Source organism: Ursus arctos, unplaced genomic scaffold (assembly GCF_023065955.2).
Source record: "Ursus arctos isolate Adak ecotype North America unplaced genomic scaffold, UrsArc2.0 scaffold_19, whole genome shotgun sequence".
NCBI lineage: Eukaryota > Metazoa > Chordata > Mammalia > Carnivora > Ursidae > Ursus > Ursus arctos.
The window spans coordinates 55,276,081-55,297,746 of NW_026622863.1; the positions used below are offsets into that span (position 1 = coordinate 55,276,081).

General features: G+C 38.6%; 2 protein-coding genes across 5 annotated transcripts in view; both read left to right on the top strand.

Moving 5' to 3' along the window:
* Positions 1 to 21,666, top strand: part of LOC113247438 (KRAB domain-containing protein 5-like) — a 342,457-nt gene that overhangs the window by 217,288 nt on the left and 103,503 nt on the right. The gene's annotated exons all lie outside the window — the stretch shown is intronic.
* The window catches only part of LOC113247379 (zinc finger protein 675-like), a 50,560-nt gene that overhangs the window by 22,823 nt on the left and 6,071 nt on the right, over positions 1 to 21,666 (top strand). For both annotated transcript variants that reach the window (XM_044380066.3, XM_057314008.1), the window contains one exon: positions 2,474 to 2,569. In XM_044380066.3, the coding sequence (XP_044236001.1) occupies positions 2,474 to 2,569 (96 nt within the window). The remainder of the gene's footprint in view (positions 1 to 2,473; positions 2,570 to 21,666) is intronic.

Sequence of the window (21,666 nt, forward strand, 5' to 3'; positions counted from 1 at the left end):
AAAATTGGTTCCCATCTGTAGTTTCTGTTTTCACTCCATTGATTCTTTCCTTTAATGTAAACAAATTTTATGTTTGTTATAATCTCACTGGTTTATTTTTAATTTCGTTGCCTCCAACATGGATGTCATATCTAACAAAATCATTGTCAAATCAAATGTCACATAGCTTTTTCTTTATCTTTTTTTCTAGGAGTTTTATATTTGTGTTTACATTTAATTAAATGTTCAACCCATTTTGAGTTAATATTTGTATATGGTCTTGAGTAGGAGTCCATCATCATTCTTGTCATGTAGACATCTGATTTTCTCAACACCATTGTTTAAGATGCTGTCTTTTATCTGTTCTGTGGTATAAGCAGGCAGTCTTGTTGAAGTTCCTTCGAAATGGGAGTTTATATCTGAGCTCTTTGTTCTGTTCCACTGTCCTTATCTATCATTATGCCTCTTACATTTTTTTGATTACTCCGGCTTTGTAATATGCTTACCATCAGGAAGGTGTGATGTCTCCAAAGTACTAATAATTTTCAAGATTATTCGGGATACGTGGGGTGCCTGAGTGGCTCAGTCGATTAAGTGTCTGCCTTCGGCCCAGGTCATGATCCCAGAGTACTGGGATTGAGCCCTGCATCGGGTTCCCTGCTCAGGTTCCCAGCTAGTTTCTCCCTCTCTCTCCCTCTCCCCCTCCCCGTGCTTGTGTTCCCTCTCTCTCTCTCTTTCTGTCAAATAAATAAATAAAATCTTTTAAAAAATTAACTCTCAGCTATCTGATCATCATTTAGCTGGTTGTTATAATTGTGTGTCAGGTGATATAGATGTCCATTACCTACAGGCAGTTTCTGCAGGTGTATTTTGTTTCTTTCAACGTGCCTTGTTTTTCTCTTTGTATGGTTTTTGATCTTTTGAGATTTGGGAATTTAAACAACCTATGTCTCCTAGTCTTTATGGACTTGATTTTTTCAGAAGAACACCAATAACAGTCATATGATGCAGAAAATTTGTAACTTGTCAAACACATTTGGTCAGGTATATTCTCTGTGCATGTAACATCCCAGTAACAAAAAAAAATTTCTGTTTCTTAAGAGCCCATGATATATTGCTCTCGCTAATGTCCGTCTTCAGTAGTATAGTCTCTCTGGTGCTACCACAGATTTCACCTTTTTATTCATGACAATGAATGGTGCCTTGATGGCATATGGCATTCTGTCTTGTACTCTGTGCCGTGCAAAATAAAATAAGTTTCTGTACCCACATGAAAATTCACAGCTTTGGACACAGAGACACTTCAATATGTTAACTATATGATTCATGTTTTCTTTTCCGGAAAATACAAATAAGTAAACAAAAGAATGTGTCTGTGACATGAGTGTGAAATACAATGAAATCTTATAAGTTGGGGGCCTTACTGACTTAGAACCAACACTCCCAGAAGGCAGTATCTCCAGTACACAAAAGAGAGAGTCTTCATTTTCCAATGGAAATTACAAGCAAAGAGAAACTCAGAAGGAGTTTCTAGTTTGAATGTGATGGCTTCTGAACATCTCTCAGTAAATCCATCCAATCCTTATGAATGAATAAGAGATAAATTCACGTTATACAGGAGGAATCTGGCAGAGAGCACTAAGCCAAGTAAAAGAAGTTAACATCAGCTGCAGTGAAGCAAATCGGTATCAATGCCTGAGTCACACTGAAGGACATCATAACTTCTGTGTTCTTGTTGCTGCCCCAAAGTAAATCAGAATATGAATCTAATTAGAGGGGTGCCTGGGTGGTTTAGTCACTTAAGAGTCTGCTTCGTGGTTTTGGCCCAGGTCATGATCTCATGGGTCATGAGCTCAAGCCTAGCGCCGGGCTCTATGCTCACCAGTGCTGACATTCAGGGACGTGGCCATAGAGTTCTCCCGGGAGGAGTGGCGATGCCTGAGCCACACGCAGCGGGAATTGTACAGGGACGTGATGCTGGAGAATTACGGACACCTCCTGTTCTTGGGTGAGGATGACTCCTTCCAGATTTCCCAGTCCACACTCAGGGTTTTCTTCCTTCCTGTGAAGACTGTCTCTTGGAAGATTCCTCTTTGTATGAATGGAATTCAGATCCAGGCAGAAAGGGAAATAAGTAGGGGTTTGTAGAGAAAAATTTTGATGATTATTTCCTTCTCTGCTTTAGCTTCCCCTTCCTTAGGGTAGTATCATCAATTCTGTAGATCAGTGGTAATTCTACATATTCAGTGACGCAAAATGGTACTGCCTATGTCCTAAACTCCAGTTATTACTCATTATTATTGTATCACTAGTACTTGGAAGTGGAGGTCATATGTGAATATTTGAAACCCCTACTGTGTGTTCTAAAGGGGCTGTTGGTTAACAGCATTTGGGAAATCATTTTCTAGAATTCTCCAACGTCCCCTCTTCTCTACTGAGCACAATAGTGGATTGAAAGTTAGAATCTCCAGCAATACTTTTTTCTGTTAAACAGATCACGTTGTTTGGAAGCCAAACCTGGTCATCTTTTTGGAGCAAGAGAAGGAGCTCTGGGATATGAAGAGAAAGAAGAGAGTGGCCATCCACCCAGGTAGGTGAGACTGAATGAAGCAGATGACGGAGGTGAGGTCCAAATGTGAAGCAGGAAGATTGACCTTAGTGTGTTTTAAGTAGCTCTCCTTGAATGGAAATTAGTTTGAGAAGCTGATGTTATTTCTCTCCCTCTCACAGAGAGACATCTGCTATCCAACATTATCACGCTCTTAACATTCGCTTAAGATTTTCCTTCAACTCCAATGGTGGTCCAGCGCATCCACAGTGAGGACCAGGCAATTACCCTGGGAGTGGGAGGGGCTCTATAACTTGAGAGCTTTTCCATTGCCATGAGGGCCCTGGGAAAATCTCCCTATTTCTGAGGAACTCTATGCTAAACCCTTTGTAAGTTCTGTTTTGCCTCGTGTGAGAATATGTCATGGTAGCAGTAGACATATTGGGGTTTGGTGCAGAAATCCTGGGAACACTGGACATAGATATTCCATGTTTTCTGGTTTATGCTTTCCAGTGTTATGGAGGCTTTAATTTTAATTGAGCAAAATCGAGACCCAGTAATCTCATCAGATATTAAAGCACTTCCCTAAAATGTGGAAATCTAATCCTTTATTTCCCTTCAAAGGTTCATTTTTCTTTGTATTGACCAATATTAGAAAGTTCCACTCAGTGTTGCATTCCTCAATGGTGAAATAATGTAATGTATATATTTGTATCCTAGATTTCCTGTATAAATTATAAATTAATGCCATAAGGGAGCTAGAACATTTAGAACTTAGAACTTGTAGCCTATAATAAAGCCTCAGTTGTTAATTTATTTCTTAATAACTGCATCATTTTATAATTTTGTATGATATGAAGTTCTTGTGATTTTTGTCATGTGTGTTTTCACTTTCGTATTAGTTATATATCAGATTCATCTCTGATTTTCTTTTTGTATGAATAGTTGTGATAAGACATGGGCATATGCTGATAAGAAGTGAGGTGGATAATTGGTAAAATTCCCATATTTAAAAAAAAGTTTTGTTTATGAATTTAATTTTACTTCAGGAAAAATTAACTGTTAGGCTTTTCTTCTACTTTACTCAGAATGTATGCAAATTTAATACCAAATATTTATTTTTTACAAAATGATTGCCAGCATATTTTACAATTTTGATGTTGTTTCTTTATTTCAAAATGAAAGGTATTTCTTCGGGTGCTTGGTTCTTTTTTTAAATTTATTTATTTATGAGAGACAGAGAGAGAAAGAGAGAGAGCCAGCCCTAGTGGGGGGAGGGGCAGAGGGAGACTACCTGAGGGGCTCAATCCCAGAACCCTGAGATTGCGACCTGAGGTGAAATCAAGAATCGGATGTTAACCTGTTGAGTCACCCAGCACCCAGGCTGCTTGTTTCTTAAGAATGGATTATAGCCTTGCATTCTGTGTAAGAAGAGGGACATGTTAATAACATAATACATTTTTAATGTGTTTTAAGTGCTCATTCATAAAATTTTGTATTAGAGCTATTCATGGTTGATGTTAATGAATATTCTTTGCAATTTTACTGTCAATGAAGGCATGCCGATAATTCCAAATACTTGTTTTTCATGGGTACATAGTCACAGTTTAAAATTATACTTATATAGAAGGTTTCCTTTCAGAAATTCATGTATTTTTTTGTAGAATTCTTTGGGTTAAATTTTGTCTTATTCTGCTTTTTGCAGTTTTGTAATAATGTGCTTCCTTTTTTATGGGACCCTCCAAAACACTGATTTAGTTGTGGTAATGTTGTTACCTATGTATTTTATTATAGGATGACAATTTTCAACTCAATAGAGTTCAAGACAATGTGAGTTTAACACAAATATGAATCAGCTTTATGCCCTTTGCCAATAAAATTATGTATGTATTTGTCTGTATAAATACCACACATACATACTTTGATTATGACTCATCTTGTGTATTTTTTTTATTGGTTAGTGTTCAGTGACTGTTTTATCATGTATAGGTGAGTTGTTATAATAATAGAATTAATTTCATCATCTGTTGGTGAATTTATATTCCCTTTGCATGAAAGGAACAGTTTTTGTGAGTTGAATGTAATTTTTAAACATTTTACACCGCTGAATCAAGTTTTGGTATTACATTATATCCTTAATTGTGGTGTTATACCCATGATATGCTTTGATACCATTCTCATTAACTTTTGTGTCTTCTCTGTACTTATTTTCGTAATAGTTAAGTTAAAGATTACTTAAAACATTTTAAAGGTACAACAAACCATTTTAAACTGCTATTGTCAATTGCATACAAAACTTATCATCTCCACCCCTGCACCTGCTTTGTTACTGATATCACAAATTCTTTTATGTTGTGTACTTTATTACCTAGGTTTATGATTTTTATGCTTTTATTTAAAAAAAATTCTATAGCAGAAATAAAAGTGACACGTGCTACTTAATAACAATACTGCAGGTTTCTATAATTGTGTAAATATTTATATTTGGTGAGAGCTGTATGTTGGCATGTGGTTTTCGTTGCTGTTTAGAATCCTTTTATTTCACCTAGATAGACTTCCGTTTAACGTTTCTTGTAGGACATGTCTACTGGTAAACTTAGAGGGGTTTTTACTTGGGAAAGTCTTCATTTCTACATTCGTGGAAAACAGTTTTGCCAGATAAAGTATTCTTGGTGGCTATTTTTTTGATCTTGCAGTACGTGAATATATTTTCCCATGTTTCCTATCAGGTCTGCTGAGAATCCCACTACTAATCTTAAAAAACTCTCTTGTACAAGATGGGTGGTTTTGTCATGCTGTTTCAAAATTCTCTTTTCACCTATGATTTGTCATAGGTTAATTATGTGTCACTGTCTTCATGTCTTCAGATTTATCCTAGTTTGAATTTACTGAGTTTGTTGAATTAGTCTCTTCTTTCCACATACGTGGGATGTGCAAGCCTTTAGTTTTTCATGTAAACTCTGCCCCCTTTCACACTCCTCTCCTTTTGGGGTCCCCTCAATGTATATATGGGACCACTTGTTGGTGTCCCATGCATCCCTAGACTCTGTCCTTTTCCACATTTTTCTCTGCTTCTCTCGGTAGAGCATTTAAAATAAGGTGTCTTTAAGATGTCTGATTCTTTCTTCCGATGAATCAAGTCTATGGCTGACCCCTTGGTGTATTTTTAAATTCAGTGATTGTACTCTTCAGCTCCCAGTTTCTCGTTCATTGTTGTTATACTTTCTGTTTGGGTTTTCATTTTGGTCATACGTAGTTTCCCTGATGTCATTAGTTAACTAACTGTTTTCTTCCTCCATGAACATCTCTATGATGGTTATATGAATTCATGTCAGGCAATTAATAATAGTTCTTTATTAGTTTAAGGCCAAATTTGGAGATTTATTTTGTTCCTCTGTTTGGAACACATTTTCTTCTTTCTTTGTATGCCTTATTATATTTTGTTGACATTTGAGAATTCTAAAAAAGCAGCCTCCCAGCCCAGGATTATGGACTTGCTTTGCAGAGAGGAACACAAATAATAGTAATTCTGAGACCTGTCATACATGTTCTGGGCATTTGTCATGTCTGAATTTTTCTAATTTCCGGGTTCAAAGCTCTATTTACTACTTTATGTCCATGATGGCTTCCTCTCTCTCTCTCTGTCTCAGCTCTGTGGTCTCTCCATTGGTGGAACAAATGCTCCCCTTTGGTCCCAGCAGCCACCACACTGTGTCAGGAAGGCGCTCTCATTCCCTGTGCCTCCCATGTCATGCATGACGGAAGCAAGTCCCTCAGGCAGCAGCCAAGAAGCCAGATCATTGAACATACAGGTCACTCATTTGATCCTCTCCTGAGGAGAGGGAAGAGTTGTCTCACAGTGTTGCCGTGGGGTGTCAGGGAGGGTGAACGGCTACTGGGGGCAAGTGTCACAAACTTTCCTTGTCTCTTCGATGTGCCTCTTCTTCCTTTATACTTGCTGGGGATGCTGTGTTCTCCTAGCTCGCTTCTGGAGCACTCTGAAAGGTAAGTTGTTCCATTTTTGTCTCCGTGGAGGAGCACAGTCCTGGTAGGTCCTATTTTTCCCTTCTGCTGATGTGCTGTGATGGGTATCAATTCTGCACATGAGGATTTTAACATATATGCATGTCAGTGTACTGAGTATGATAACTTATTTTGAATCTTTTAGTTGTGTCTTTTCATAACACCCAAGGCCTGTTGGCAAAGACAGGGAAAGGAGATTGAGTTTGTAGAGTGATACGGGAAAATGTGGAATCTGTGGAAATAAGTATTTATACTTATGAATGACTAGGAATGTGAAGGGGTAGTGAATGGCAGAAAGGACGTTATGATGGATATAACCAAATTGTGACAGTTACCCATAATGAAATGCTTAGTGCCACAAGAGATCAAGGATATAAAACATTCAGCGAAAACCTCCCCTTTAGTCTGTTATATTTGCAGAACAATGTCTTTGAACCCAGGGAAGATAATCCATTTTTTAAACATACAGTTTTTTTTTTTTTTGAAGGGTATTTGGGAATTCTGGAAAGTCACCTAGTCCATGCTGAAAGTAATCATTCAGATGATTTAAAATATAAGATTGGTTTAATCATTAACTGACACGTTTCAGAATGTGAAGATAAAATGTCTAAATGTGATTGATTTGAGAAGTGCTTTCCAGAGGGTTCATTATACTTCCACCAACACATAATCCCTCCTTGTTGCAAAGTCTCCAATTTTGATATACACCAGAGGGTCTTTATCCAGACATCACTTTGGAATACTTAATCACATAATTCTTTATACGGAGCGAGGTTTCATTTGTTGTGAACTTAGGAAGGTCTTCGCGAAGGCTCTCACTTTCATAATTATGGAGGTGTTTATAATAGAGACAGAACTTACCAATGCAATGAATCTGGGAAAAACAATAAACAAGGATCAAATCCTACTAAATATCAGAGAGCTCAGTTTTCACAGAGCCAGTATGATAGTAATAAATGTGGGAAAGTCGTTTATGAAAGCTCAAATCTTATTGTACATCATTGTATTCTTACTGAAGAGAAGACTTAAAAAATGTAGTAGGTAGGACAGCAGATATTTCATAATGGGACGAGGTGTTACAAATGTAAACAATGTGCAAAATTTAGCTACCACTCAAAACTTACCAATATATAAGGTAATACATAATGGAAACAATGCTGACAAATTAAAAAAAAAATGTGGCAATGTCTTTATGCAGAACTACATGCTTTTTTTTTTTTTTAAAGATTTTATTTATTTATTCGACAGAGATAGAGACAGCCAGTGAGAGAGGGAACACAAGCAGGGGGAGTGGGAGAGGAAGAAGCAGGCTCATAGCGGAGAAGCCCGATGTGGGACTTGATCCCATAACGCCGGGATCACGCCCTGAGCCGAAGGCAGACGCTTAACCGCTGTGCCACCCAGGCGCCCCTGAACTACATGCTTTCTGAACATTATAGAGTGCATACTGTATGAAACCCTACAAATGTAAAGAATGTGGCAGGGAATTTAATTCATAATCAAAAGTATTCAACATGAGATAATATATCCTGGGGGATACCTTACAATAGTCAAGAACGGTGGCAAAGTCTTTACCTGGAACTGAACCCTTACTCAACATCAGAGAAAGCATAGTGCATAGAAACCCTAGAAATGTAATGATTGATGAATGAACTTGGTTTTTAATACACAGTTCAGAAAAAAGAGAGTCTTCATAAAGGATAAAAATATTAAAGATGGAGACAATTTGCAAAGTATGCAGTAGAAAGGAAATCTAATAAGAACATTCACAGTAGAAAGCAGTAAGTCAAGTCAGTACCACATTTTAGCATTATAAATCAGAGTATTTATTACAGAGAAAAATTCAAAGTTCAAACTCCTAGATCAGTTACATTTTAGCCATGGACAATGCAAGCTGGAGGGACACTAGCCCCTTGCAGAAGGGGAGATCTGTGTGTAACTTTTTTTTTTATTTTAAGATTTTATTTATTCATTTGAGACCGAGAGAACACTGGGGTGAGGGGGAGCATAGAGGGAGAGGGAGAAAGCAGGCTCCCCACTGAGTAGGAAGCCCAAAGCCTGGCTGCATCCCAGGACCCCAGGATCGTGACATGAGCTGAAGGCAGAGCCTAAGATAGACGCTTAACCAACTGAGCCACCCAGGTGCCCCTGCGTGTAACTTTTGAGTCCCCAGAAGTCAAAACCATACCTACTTTTCCATAGAAATAGCCTATTATTGACGAGAAACCTTATCTAGGACATTAACAGTTAATCATCCCCTTCTTTTTATCTTGTCTGTATCCTATACAGTATTTTTATAATCAAGTAAGGTTAATAAAAGAAAATACTAAGGAAAGCATAACGAAGAGAAAACATGTTTACAGTACCACACTATATTCATAAAAAAGAAAAAAATCTGTGTATAAATTGACCCACACTGTTCAAACCCATGTTATTCAATGGTGAACTGTATCTGTTAATATGCCTGAAAGGATCAAGAGGGGATGGATATCTGGAGAAGGATAACTAGTTTCAGTGTGTCTCTTTTTTTCTTTTGACTATATTTCAGATACTTTGCATAGCAAATATTATTAATTTTACTCTGAAATCATCTCATGCTAAGCCTTTATTGCTTGTATGCATGCAAAATGATTGATTCTTGCTGTCTCACCGACATGAGGGCGCTATGATGGGGAATTCATTCATAACCTGCTTTTCCGTGCAAGATTAAGGAGGCTATAACATGAAATATATGAAGAAAGTCCACATGGAGATGTTATGTGTGGTTGACATATAAGAGTGAAATAATTCCCCATGAAGTAAGGATTCAGGGCATTATTATTTGCATTAAGGTAAAACACAGGAACATTCTAAATTTTAAATAGTTTTGCCATTTGCTGTTTAAGGAGAATACAGTGGTAGGTTATTTAAAAGCTGGATGTATCTTCGTCATCATAGCAATTGATACTAGTATATGTTATTCGGTTAAAATAAAAGAAATATTCACAGAAAACGGAGGAAAGTATAGATAGCTGACTCTTCCCTAAAAGAGTGTAAAATTATTGTAAATCCTCATATACTCAATAATTAGCCTCAGTTGAAAAGCATAGAAAACACAACTCAGATCATTATGTCAGGGGAACAGGGATGGTTCTTGAATGATGTAACGGGCATTTTGGCCAAGGATCATATAGTGATTTTTTTCAGTGGTTTGTTTACAGTGTGTTTGAACTCAATATATTTTAATTAATAATGCTGAATAGACTTCAGTGTGTTAACACTGATGTGTAATAAAAGAAATGTTATTCAACACAACCTTAGCCACCCCAACTTCATTAAGGTTGCAGATAAACAGTAACACAAAGCACACTTGTCCCTTGAACAACATGGGTGTAAAGTATGGTCCCCCTGGGGTCAGATTTATTTGTAATACAGTATCATAAATGTATTTCCTCTTCCTTCTGTTTTTCTGAACATTTACTTTTCTTGAGCTTCCTTTATTGTCGGAATACCACATATAACATATATGAAATACATATTGACTGTTTTTGATAAGGTTTCTTGTCAACAGTAGGCTATTAAATTAAGTGTTAAGGAGTCAAAGTTATACGTGGATTTTCAACTTCATGGGTGGTGAGTATGCTGAACCCCTGCATTATTCAGGTGTCACTTGTACTTGTTAAAGCAGTGGGATGATATCACTAATAATCTTTTTTCCCAGTGACCTTAAACCTCAGATTATTTGTGATTAATTTTCCTCACATTTGTGTATTATAGCTTTTCTTCCTTTTTGTTACTGCTGCGACTTTGGTGCTTTTAATAAGGATACTATAGAAGTATTATTGAGAGTGTAGCTAAACAAATGCATGACACTGCTGACAGCGTACGCACTATGAAAACGAATGTGTCAGACTTAGTGAATACTTTGGATTTTATTCTTCATGAAAAAGGTAGCCCATTAGTCATGTTTCATGCTGAATCCTCTCTATTTGAATGTGAATATTGAACTTTGAAATATAACCGAATAGCCTGTGTGCATTTGAAAATTGGAATGATTTCCCTGGTCAAGATTTTCCTTACAATCCATATTTTCTATGTTCATGGAGGGCAGACATGTGCCCATTGGCACTGTGGGCGCCAGTGCTGGCACATCTCTGGTCGGGTGGGGCCAGAGGTTATATTCAAACATTTGACAGGACTGAAGGCCATTCTCTGTTTCTGGGCGGTATAATAGACTTCACTCTGAGACTGCCTTGGCTCACTGTTCAGGCTCTCTAGTCCTGCAGAGTCAGGGTTATGCTCAGCACTTGGACAGTGTTGCTGGCTTGGCTCTCTCCCCATAGGCCTATAAGATAGGCTGTGTGGTTGCCCAGGGTCTTTCTTTCTCAAGCAATTGTTCATGCTTGCTGTTGGAGGGGGTGGGAACTAGAGGTTATGCTCAGCAGTGGAAAGTGACTTCCAACTTGCATGCCTTCCCAGATAGGGTCATAGAATGGCCTCTATGATCTAGCTCAACCTTTTGGCTGGAGACCCAACTCAGGCATAGCCGCTGACAAAGCCCCTAGACCAGGTGCGTTTATCTCAGCTCTGCAAGTGGTCAGAGTCACTGGGATCTCCGAATGGGTGTGACTGCAAGGTGGAACACAGTCTGGTTTGGGAGTCTTCCAAGATCTGAGCACTGGTTGCTGAAGTCCTATCCACCTTCTCCATGTCTTTGTGATCCCCAGTGTCCAGCACCACAGATGCCCCCGGGGATTCCACTGATATGAGACCTAATGGCCATCCAGGAAGTAGATTGCCACTTGAGGAATACTGGGTGCCTACCATGGGTTCTTTTTCTTAGTGGAGCAGTTGTAGTTCCTGTTGGTCCCTGTTGGGGGGGGGGGCACTGTTCTGACCTTGGGAAGGTGCATTGTGATCAGCCTGAAATTGCTCCTCTTACCCTTCTAATGTTGTCCTTCTTGACTCTGTGGTCCAGGGGGTGTTTCAACCTCAACCCTGAGTCCTGAGAGTTGCCCAGTGATGTCCTATGTGAATAGTTGCTAGTTGACCTTATTATGAGAAGTACTGAAGTGGGGGGGCGCCTGGGTAACTCAGGTGCTTAAACATCTGCCTTCATCTCAGGCCATGGTCCTGAGGTCCTGCGGTCCAACCCCAAGTTGGACTCTCTGCTCAGTGGGGAGTCTGTTTTTCCCTCTGCCCCTCCCCCTCTGTGCTCTCACTTGTACTCTCTCTCTCTGAAGTAAATAAATGAAATCTTTTTTTTTTTTTAAAGAAAAGTATTGAAGTGGGAACTAGGTATTCCTTCCTTCCTTCCTTCCTTCCTTCCTTCCTTCCTTCCTTCCTTCCTTCCTTCCTTCCTTCCTTCCTTCCTTCCTTCCTTTTGGAGAGGGAGAGGGAGTCACAATCAGGCTCTCTGCCCAGCTTGGTGCAGGATGTGGGAGTCAGATGTGAGGCTCTGTCTCACAACTGTGAGATCATGATGTCAGCTGAAGACTAGAGTCAGACACTTACCTGATTGAGACACCCACTGGACCTTATTTCACCATGTTGATGATATCAGCCGTCTGTGATGATTATTTTAATATCTCATGAGCAAAAAATAAATGTTTCCCTGTGTTTGTGTGTATTTTTATATATATATGTGTATAAATATGCACACATACTAACACAGATTGTTTTTCTTCACTTATATTGAAATGGCGTATATTTAGGTATTGAAAACACTGTAAATAACAGTGACAAACTCCTTTAGTGTTAAAGATTATTCTAAATGATAATTATATTGCTATGCTGGTTGTTTGGTTATCACTACATGGGTTGTGTTTTTGTTTCTTTCTTTGTTTTTGTTTTTTGTTTTTGTTTTTTTGTTTTTCCAATTCTTTCCTTCTGTTTTCGTTATAGCTCTAGGAAAACTCCAATGGGATGTATTCAAGCAAAGTTTGGCATTACCAGGAACATTTGGTTTATTTATGTTTAATATTACAGTGGAGATAATGGGGTTTGGATTTACCAAGTTTTTTGTTTTTCCTTACACCCTACTTTTTTTTATTATTTGTTCTTATGTTTTCCTGAGTAGATTTTATTAAAATAACTACTTTTCATTCTATTTCTGTGAATTGTGTACCACATTGTTTTAACTAGAAATTAAAACATGCTTAAAAAATGCTTTTTAAATCTAGTCACAGTGTGAAATTACATCCTAGTTTTAATTTCAACTTGTCAACATATACATTATGATATTTCTCTAATTACCTACATCTATTTTTTTGATGAAAAAAATTTTTTAAAGATTTTATTTATTTGGGGCGCCTGGGTGGCACAGCGGTTAAGCGTCTGCCTTCGGCTCAGGGCGTGATCCTGGCGATCCGGGATCGAGCCCCACATCAGGCTCTTCCGCTATGAGCCTGCTTCTTCCTCTCCCACCCCCCCTGCTTGCTGCTTGTGTTCCCTCTCTCGCTGGCTGTCTCTATCTCTGTCGAATAAATAAATAAAATCTTTAAAAAAAAAAAAAAAAAAAAAAAAGATTTTATTTATTTAATAGAGAGTGAGAGAGAGACAGCCAGCGAGAGAAGGAACACAAGCAGGGGGAGTGGGAGAGGAAGAAGCAGGCTCATAGCGGAGGAGCCTGATGTGGGGCCCGATCCCATAACGCCAGGATCACGCCTGGAGCCGAAGGCAGACGCTTAATGACTGAGCCACCCACGTGCCCCTTTTTGATGAAATTTTTTAAAAAGTAAAGTCACATGTGGAGATCATAAGTAAACAGCTCAGTGTAATTTCACAAACTGATCACATCTGAATAAGCTGCTGAGATCAAGACACAGAATAATGTTTGTCCTCTAAAATTTCCCTTGAGCTCCTCAGTAACTTCCCCAAAGTTCAGCTCTCTTTTAACATGTAAGGCAAGAGATTGCTGTCCTCATTTTTGTACTTTATGTAAATGTAATCAGGCAGCAGGAACTCTTTTATTATTATTTTTTAAAGATTTTATTTATCTGAGAGAGAGAGAGAGAGAGCACAAGAAGGGGAAGTGGGAGAGGGAGAAGCAGGCTCCCCATTGAGCAGGGAGCCCGATTCGAGAGTCGATCCCAGGACTCCAGGTCATGACCTAAGCAGGCAGAAGCTTAACCACTGAGCCTCCCAGGCACCCCAGGAACTCTTATATTTGGCTTTTTTTTCTTTCCAACTGTTCTTTGTGAATTTATCTGTATTTACTGCATGTTATTGTGCATCATTCATTAGAATGGAAGGTTCCAGTTCCATTGTGAATGTCAACTGAGTGCATCATTCTACTGCTATTGGACAGGTGGATGGTTCTCAGTGTAGGACTATCATGAATAGTACTGGCATGTAAAATTTATAATTTGTCTTTTATTAAGTATTTATTAATACTCCTTAATACACTTGTCCTTGGCTATAATGTGGGAGCGAATTGTTAGTAAATATGTTTAAATATGTCATGCTTTAATAAATACTCCAAACACTTTGTAAAGTATTTGTACAAATTTTCACACCCACCAGAGTGTATTGGATTTCTGGCCTACCACATACTTTCCAAAACGTGGTAGTTTATGTCATTTTCATGGTAACCTTTTTTCTTCTTCTTCTTCTTTTTTTTTTTCTTTTTTAAGATTTTATTTATTCTTTAGAGAGAGAGAGAGAGAGAATGGGTGGGGGAAGGGGCAGAGGGAGAAGCAGACTCCACATTCAGTGGGGAGCCCCACGCAGAACTCGATCCCAGGACCCCTGGGATCATAACCTGAACCGAAGGCAGACGCTTAACCAACTGAGCCACCCTGGTACCCCATCACAGTAGCCTTCTGGTTGGTTTGTGATGTTACCAAGTCTTGGTTCTATTTCCTTTTTTGTTTTTGTTTGTCAGTTCCTGTTAGTATGGAGTTGGGCATCAAACTTTGGATAATCTCGTTTTCAAAGTGTTTAATGGTCATTGTGCCCATTTTATCACTGTTGTGATATATTTTTCTTCAATCTTTGTAGTTTTGTATATATGGTGAGAATAAGTCCTTTGTCTTCTCTCTGTATCTCTACTTCGTTCTCTTGAGCTTGCGATGCAGAGAAGTTCTTCATTTCAGTGTAATCCAGTTTGTTAGTTCACCCTTCAGGGTTAGTGATCTTTATCGCTTTTGGAAATCTCTCCTTATACCAAGACCACAGAGATCGAATCCTTTTGTGCTTTTCTAAAAACATCATTATCTTTACAGTTTTGATCAGAAATCTTTTAGAAATGAATGTGTTGTGTGGTTTGTGTAGTGACTGAGGTTTCCTATTCATTTTCTTTTTTCCCATCAAATTTGATAACAAATTGAAATATATTTTGAAAAAGTTGTATTGTGTTTTCTTTTAATTTGCTTACCAAAGTCATTTCTTGACATTGATAAATATCACCTCAGTCTTGGAGCAGACTTCTCCTCTGACTTCTTTCCATCTTTTCCTGCCTCTAGTGATGTTTACAATCTCACAGGGCTGTACACTCAATGTCAGTTGTTTTTTTTTTTTTAAAGATTTTATTTATTTATTTGACAGAGATAGAGACAGCCAGCGAGAGAGGGAACACAAGCAGGGGGAGTGGGAGAGGAAGAAGCAGGCTCATAGCAGAGGAGCCTGATGTGGGGTTCGATCCCATAACGCCGGGATCACGCCCTGAGCTGAAGGCAGACGCTTAACCGCTGTGCCACCCAGGCGCCCCTCAATGTCAGTTTTGATGTCAAAAACCTTCCATGGGCCTCTTTGCACAGATGAATTATTCCTATATTCCCATAGCAAAATGGCTTCAAGTGGCTTGTCAATTGAGCATTCGTCTTCTCATACATGTAGAGAAAATCTTGGCAAACCGATAGCTCTTTTACCATTATTTCTCTCTTTAGTTCACTGGGTGTAGGTTAAGTTCTACAGATTTTATTGCCAGACATGTGAGTATGTATAACTCATTGGTCATTGACTGTAAAGAATTCCCATCAACCATGACAGCTTTTGGGTGAAAAGATTTCTGCCATGGTTTTGGGTGGATACTTCTTTTGTATGTTTACAAAGTGGCCAGGGGTGTGTCCAGTGTGGTACAGTGTGGGTCTTGGGTGTCTTCCAGATTATTAATAGCTAATAATAATATTAGCCCTATGGATGATTGTTGGAAGGAGCTTAAAGTAAAAGCTTCCAGATACAAGAGTTTTTAATTTTCTGCTGTATGTCACTTCCAAATGAGCAGTAAAATATAAAGGGAAGTGTATTTTAGATACTGTTCTGCATATTAGAACCAAATCATTCATTTGCTGTGTACAGTATTGTTACTATTCTTGAAATCATGTTGTGAGCTCATGATCTGGACTAGTGGTTCCATGATTTTCATCCAGTACAGACACAAGCAGTGTGTCAGGTGCATTCATAGGATCAGTGTTCTTCACCTACATTCAGGGCTACCCACACTATTTTTGTCCCTGCGACCACTTCCGTTTCATTTTACACAATTTCATACGTCTTTTAGGTCTATGTTGGTCTTCTTAATACTCCTTGTTGATTATTGGTGAACACCTTTGCTGTACTCCTCTGCCCTAATTCCTATGTGTTTTCCAGTTCTCATCCCTTTTATTGTAATAAGCCATGATTCCACTGTATCTAGGACCTGCTTTGCCTGGGTAAGGAGTACAGAATACTCTCGTGTAAATTGTATTGTATGTTTTTGTACAGTTTCATTCTTTCTTTACCCATCTCTCTTAGAAGGATCACTATGGAAATTTAAGGTAGTCCCTAATGGGTATTGCGATTTCTTCACCTGGTTGAATGCATGGCCACAGGGACATTGCAGAAGGGAACGCGAGAGCTCATCCCATTCTTCTGCAATGTATCCTGCTGATCATAGCCTTGAAAAATGTTTCCTGGTGTAACTTGAATACCTTTTATCCTGGATGCTTTGTAAGATTAATGAGTGTTTCATGAGGTGGGTGTACACATGGGAAAATTAGGCAGTAGCCAAGCCAGGATCAAACTGAGTGGGGGATGCTGTTGGGACATGATTTTCTATGGGTTTCAGTTTTTACAGGTGTTATGGATAGAAGCATTGAAAGTTTTTATTCTAATTGTTTTTCCATTGATGTTTGTATATAAAAAGGCTTTGGAATATAGAGATACTATCTTGCTCATGGGTAGAGGACAGATTTGTTTACTGCACAGGAAAATGGAGAGGTCTCCTTCCAGTGGCAAAGGTGCGGGCAGATATATTGGTTGTTCCTTTAATATATTGTGGTTTCCTACGCTCCGAGTCTCCTAGATGTGACACAAACCCACTGCGTGTGCAGCATCTACGTGTATGAATTGTGGTTGGGGGGCTGGTAAGTGAATTAGTGTGAGCAAGAAGATTATGGTGATTGCTGTGTCATGAGCCATAAGATCCTTGGACTTTGATCCAGGATCTCTTCTGCCAGCACTGGAAAATTGTTAGAAGCCAATTTGTCTCACCTATGGAATGGTGTAATCTTGGAATTTTTATAGTTTTCAAGATTATCCATGGACTTTATTCAAAACAAAATAGATATTCATGAGTCTGTTTCTGGTTTTGTTTATTTTGTTGGTTAGATTGTACATACAAGTGAAATCATGTAGTGGGTTTTTTTTTTTTTTTTTTTTTTTACTTATTTCACATAGCATGATATCTTCTAGGTCTATCCACATTGTCATAAATGGCAAGAAACAACCAAAAAAGCAGAAACAGACCCATAAATACAGTTAACAACCTGCTGGTTGCCAGAGTGCAATGGAGAGGGGCAATGGGCAACATGGGTAAAGGGGATGGGAAGTGCAGACTTCCAGTTATGGGATGAATGGGTCATGATGATAAAAGACACAGCATAAGGAATATGTTCAGCGGCATTATTATAGCGTTGTACGGTGACAGACTGTAGCTCACTTGCGGTGAGCGTAGTAGGACCTATAGAGTTGTCAGATCACTGTGTTGTACATCGGAACCAGCGTAACAGTCTGTGTCAGTTAAGCTTTAATAGAAAACAGAATTGCAAAGATATGCATATACCTATTTAGGTTCAACTGCGTTCTTTAGAACTTGCATGTAAAGAAAGCTAACCTATTGAAGCTGATCCTACGTATTCATAATAGGATGTAGACTTAGGAAAGCAAATTTATCTGTAACACAATGGAGATAAGGCTAAATTGCCGGAGAAAGGAGAAGATATGGGAGGGAAGAGAGAGTTACTAGCAGGGTGGAGAAGTGAATAGAAGGACATAGAAGAGTCTGGAGTCCTCACTGGCTGAGCAGCCCAGGAGGTACATGGAAGAGCAGTCATTTCTGTGAGAGCTTAAAGAGTTCTCCCCGCAGTGTGCTGTGTCTCTCATCTTTTAACCATGCACGTGTATGTGATAATGGCCAAATATCTCACAGAGGCTTTTCTGTACAAGTGGATTCTTTTGAGTATACTGGAAATTGCAACTGATTTTATTTCCTGTGCTCAGTTCAGGCAAAGTCAGTTTTTAGGGGGAAGCCTGACATGTAAACAGAAGAGACCCTGTAGTATGAAGCACTGAGGATTAGTAAAGTGTAGGGAAACCGTGATATTTTTAAAATCTGTGTAATCTGTGGGATCCAAGCTAAGAAATTAGCATTGTACCAGAAGCAGATTGCACCTGTGTTGTCAACACAGGAGCTATGTCCACGAATATGTTTGGCATGGTGACTTGAAGAAGGAGAAATAAAAAGAGGTCCAGAGAAGAGTGGCTGATGAAGTTCACCATGCAGGAGTGACGTTAGCTTGAATGCAAAGTGAAGGGAGGGAGGGACTCCAGGCTCCCCTGTTTTATCCTCTTCCCTGTGTTTAGGAACCCTTTTAAGCCGTTCATCCTCTGATGCAGGCCTGGAATTTTGTCTGGAGCATATTCTCAAGTTTGACTGCCCAGATGCAGCAGTGTGCTTCAGAGTATAGAAGTCGTTTTTGGTTTTGTTTTGTTTTTAAAAATACACTTAGTGCCCTTGACTGAACTTAAGCTGGTTTCCACACATCCTTGATTCAGTCTCCTGGTTCCCGTGATGAGGTATGCCTCTTCTATTTTTCCACCGCCTAGAAAGGAATTAATTTTTATCATTCTTTGGTTAAACCTGAGAGCTAAATGAGGTAAGGGAGCCGTAGATTCAGCCCTGGCCTTAAATGAACTTTGTTCCTCTTCAACTTGACTAGATCAGTAATGTTTATACACAGGTCCCTTGCTATGGACACTCTCAGGAAAGAACAGAAGACCATTATTCTTGAGAGACAAAAATTGGACAGACGTTGGTCAGCGTGAGGACTAGGACCTGAATCTAAACTCGCAGTGCATCTGTGTTGCAGTGGAGAAATCACACAGTGTTTCAGGAACCCTGGAGGACATTCTGAAGTGAGGGAAGGGCACCTAGAGGAGACGAGAGTCCCCAGTTCTTGTGTATCAGTTCAGCTCTCCTGTCAGGGTCTCTGGACCAAGCCTTTGTGATTCAGCGGCTCAGAGTGCAAAGAAGAGCCTCTGAAAGCCAGTGATCACACGTGAAGACAAAGCTTAAATCCATTCTGCAGAGTACAGCGTGTGCATGGTATCTGTGGCTTGATATTGGAAAGAAAGGGAAGTTTTCATGTTTAACATTGAGATTATGATTTACTTGCTATCCCGGATGTTTATTTCACAGTCGTTATCATGTGTCTGTTGAAGAATGTTAGGCACCGTCACCAGTGTGACCCATTAGAGATTCGTGTACTTCACGTCCTCTGGGCTCTCTGCTGGATCCCTCTACTCTAAGGTTAATAGTTTTTCTCATTTGTTATTATGCACTTTGGGACGATTTACTGAAAGATGTGCATAAGTCATCTTATTTAATCAGGAAACTCCCTTCTCCGTTTCACGTTGTAGTCTGCTTTGAAAAGGAAGACGCTGTCCTGTGTTGGCTGGAGATAACGTTGTTTGAAGTGGAGATTGGCCCTACACATTTCCATTCTATTCCACACTCATGTCAGAGACATAGCATTTCTTACCACTTACCTGTTGCTCTAGAGAAAGAAAACATGCATCATAAATGTTCTTCTGCCTTAAAATTGTAAAATATAACAGCAGTATATGGTGCTCTATATAGTGGTCTGTGTGTTTGTCTTGGAGTAATTCAACTTCAGACAATCTGGGTAGAACTCAGGCTCTACTATTACTGAAGTTTTGCCAAGGTATTTTTTTTGAAAAAGGAAGAACAATTCTACTCCTCTCATAGGTTAGTGTGGATTCATGGGTGAATTTATGAAAAAGTGTTAGAATGTGATGTAGTGGGTAGTAAATGTTCAAGAAGAATTGTTTTGTTCTTGGTATTAGAAGTTGTAATTTCCACAATATTCTTTATGTTCAAGGTCATCCATTTCTTTTCTTTTCTTTTTATTTTTGGAATTTAAAAGTGTGGCACTTGAACTAAGACTGGCATCACTTGCAAGCTCGTGAGAAATGTGGAAATTCAGATCCCACCCAGAAATCCAAATCAGAATATAAGTTTTGACAGGATCTTCACTTCATTGTCATACACATTAACACTGGATAGGGACAGGTCTAGCTCACCTCTACTATTTTGTTAGTGATCCCTGTATTTATGTCTGTGGTGCATTATTTTGATAACTATGGCTTTGAAATATGTTTTATTTTTATTTATTTATTTTTAAAGATTTTATTTATTTATTCGACAGAGATAGAGACAGCCAGCGAGAGAGGGAACACAAGCAGGGGGAGTGGGAGAGGAAGAAGCAGTCTCATAGCGGAGGATCCTGATGTGGGGCTCGATCCCATAACGCCAGGATCACGCCCTGAGCCGAAGGCAGACGCTCAACCGCTGTGCCACCCAGGCGCCCCTGTAGTATGTTTTAAATCAAGGAGTGTAGTACCCTTCAGTTTCAAAATTATTCTGGGGGTGTTATCCTGTAACATACACATGCATGTTATAGGGGTTTTGATCTTTCTGCCAAAAAAAAAAAAAAATGGCATTGGAATTTTGATAGAGATTTTCAGTGTTAGTTTTGATTCTGATCTCAGTTTTATTTATGTCTTGATTTTTCTTTATTTCCTTCCTATACTAATTTCATGTTTATGTTTCTTCTTTTTCTAGCTCCTTGTGTAATGTTTCGTTGTTTATTTGAACTTTTTTTTTTCTTGACTGAAGCATTTATAGCATTAAAAAAATAAAAAATGGAAAGTCTAGTGGGGAAAATTGGCAGAAATAAACAATACAAGTGATGACCAAACAATAAAATAGCATGAAGATAAAAATAGGCATTCTTTAGGGCTGTCTACAGATCATGTCATCTGTGAGCAGAGATAGCTTTTTCTTTTTGAATTGGATTCCTTTTATGTATTTTTTTCGTGCCTGGTTGTTCTGACTAGAACATCCAGTACTATGTTGAATGGAAGTGCTGAAGTCACTCCATTACCTTGTTTCTGGTCATATAGGAAAAGCATTCAGTCTTTTACTATTGAATGTGTTAGATTTCAGCTTTCAATATGTATATGGCCTGTATTATGCTGAGGTGGTTTCCTTCTCTTCCTCCTCTTGAGTGTTTTTAAACATGAATCTGTGTCCGATATACTCATATTCTTGTTCTGCATCAATTAATAGAACATGTCATGTTTGACCTTCAATTTTGTTAATGCATACTGTTAAATTTATAGTTTTCCGTATGTTAAAAGTCTCTGAATTCCAGGAAGAATTCTCACTTAATTATGTTGTAAAATAGTGAAATGTGCTTTTGATTCAGTTTGCTTTATTTTATTGTGGACCTAGTTTAACTATTCCTTGTAGGTAGTAGTTTGTAGTCTTCTTTTTGTAGTGTCTTCCTTTGGCTTTGATAACCTGGTAAAGCAAGTGTCACAGAGATTGTTTGATAGTTTCCTTTCTCTTCACTCCTTGGGATGTTGGAGATTTGAAGTACTTTCTCTTTAAATATTTGTTTGAATTATCCAGAGAATTTATCTGGAACAGGACTTTTATTTGTTGGGAGGTTTTTTTTTTTTTTTTAATTATTATTACTTTTTCAGTCTACAACTTAGTGGTAGGTTTATTTGATATTTGTATTTATTATTATTATTTCTCCATAGTGGATTCAGGTAGGTTATACACTTTT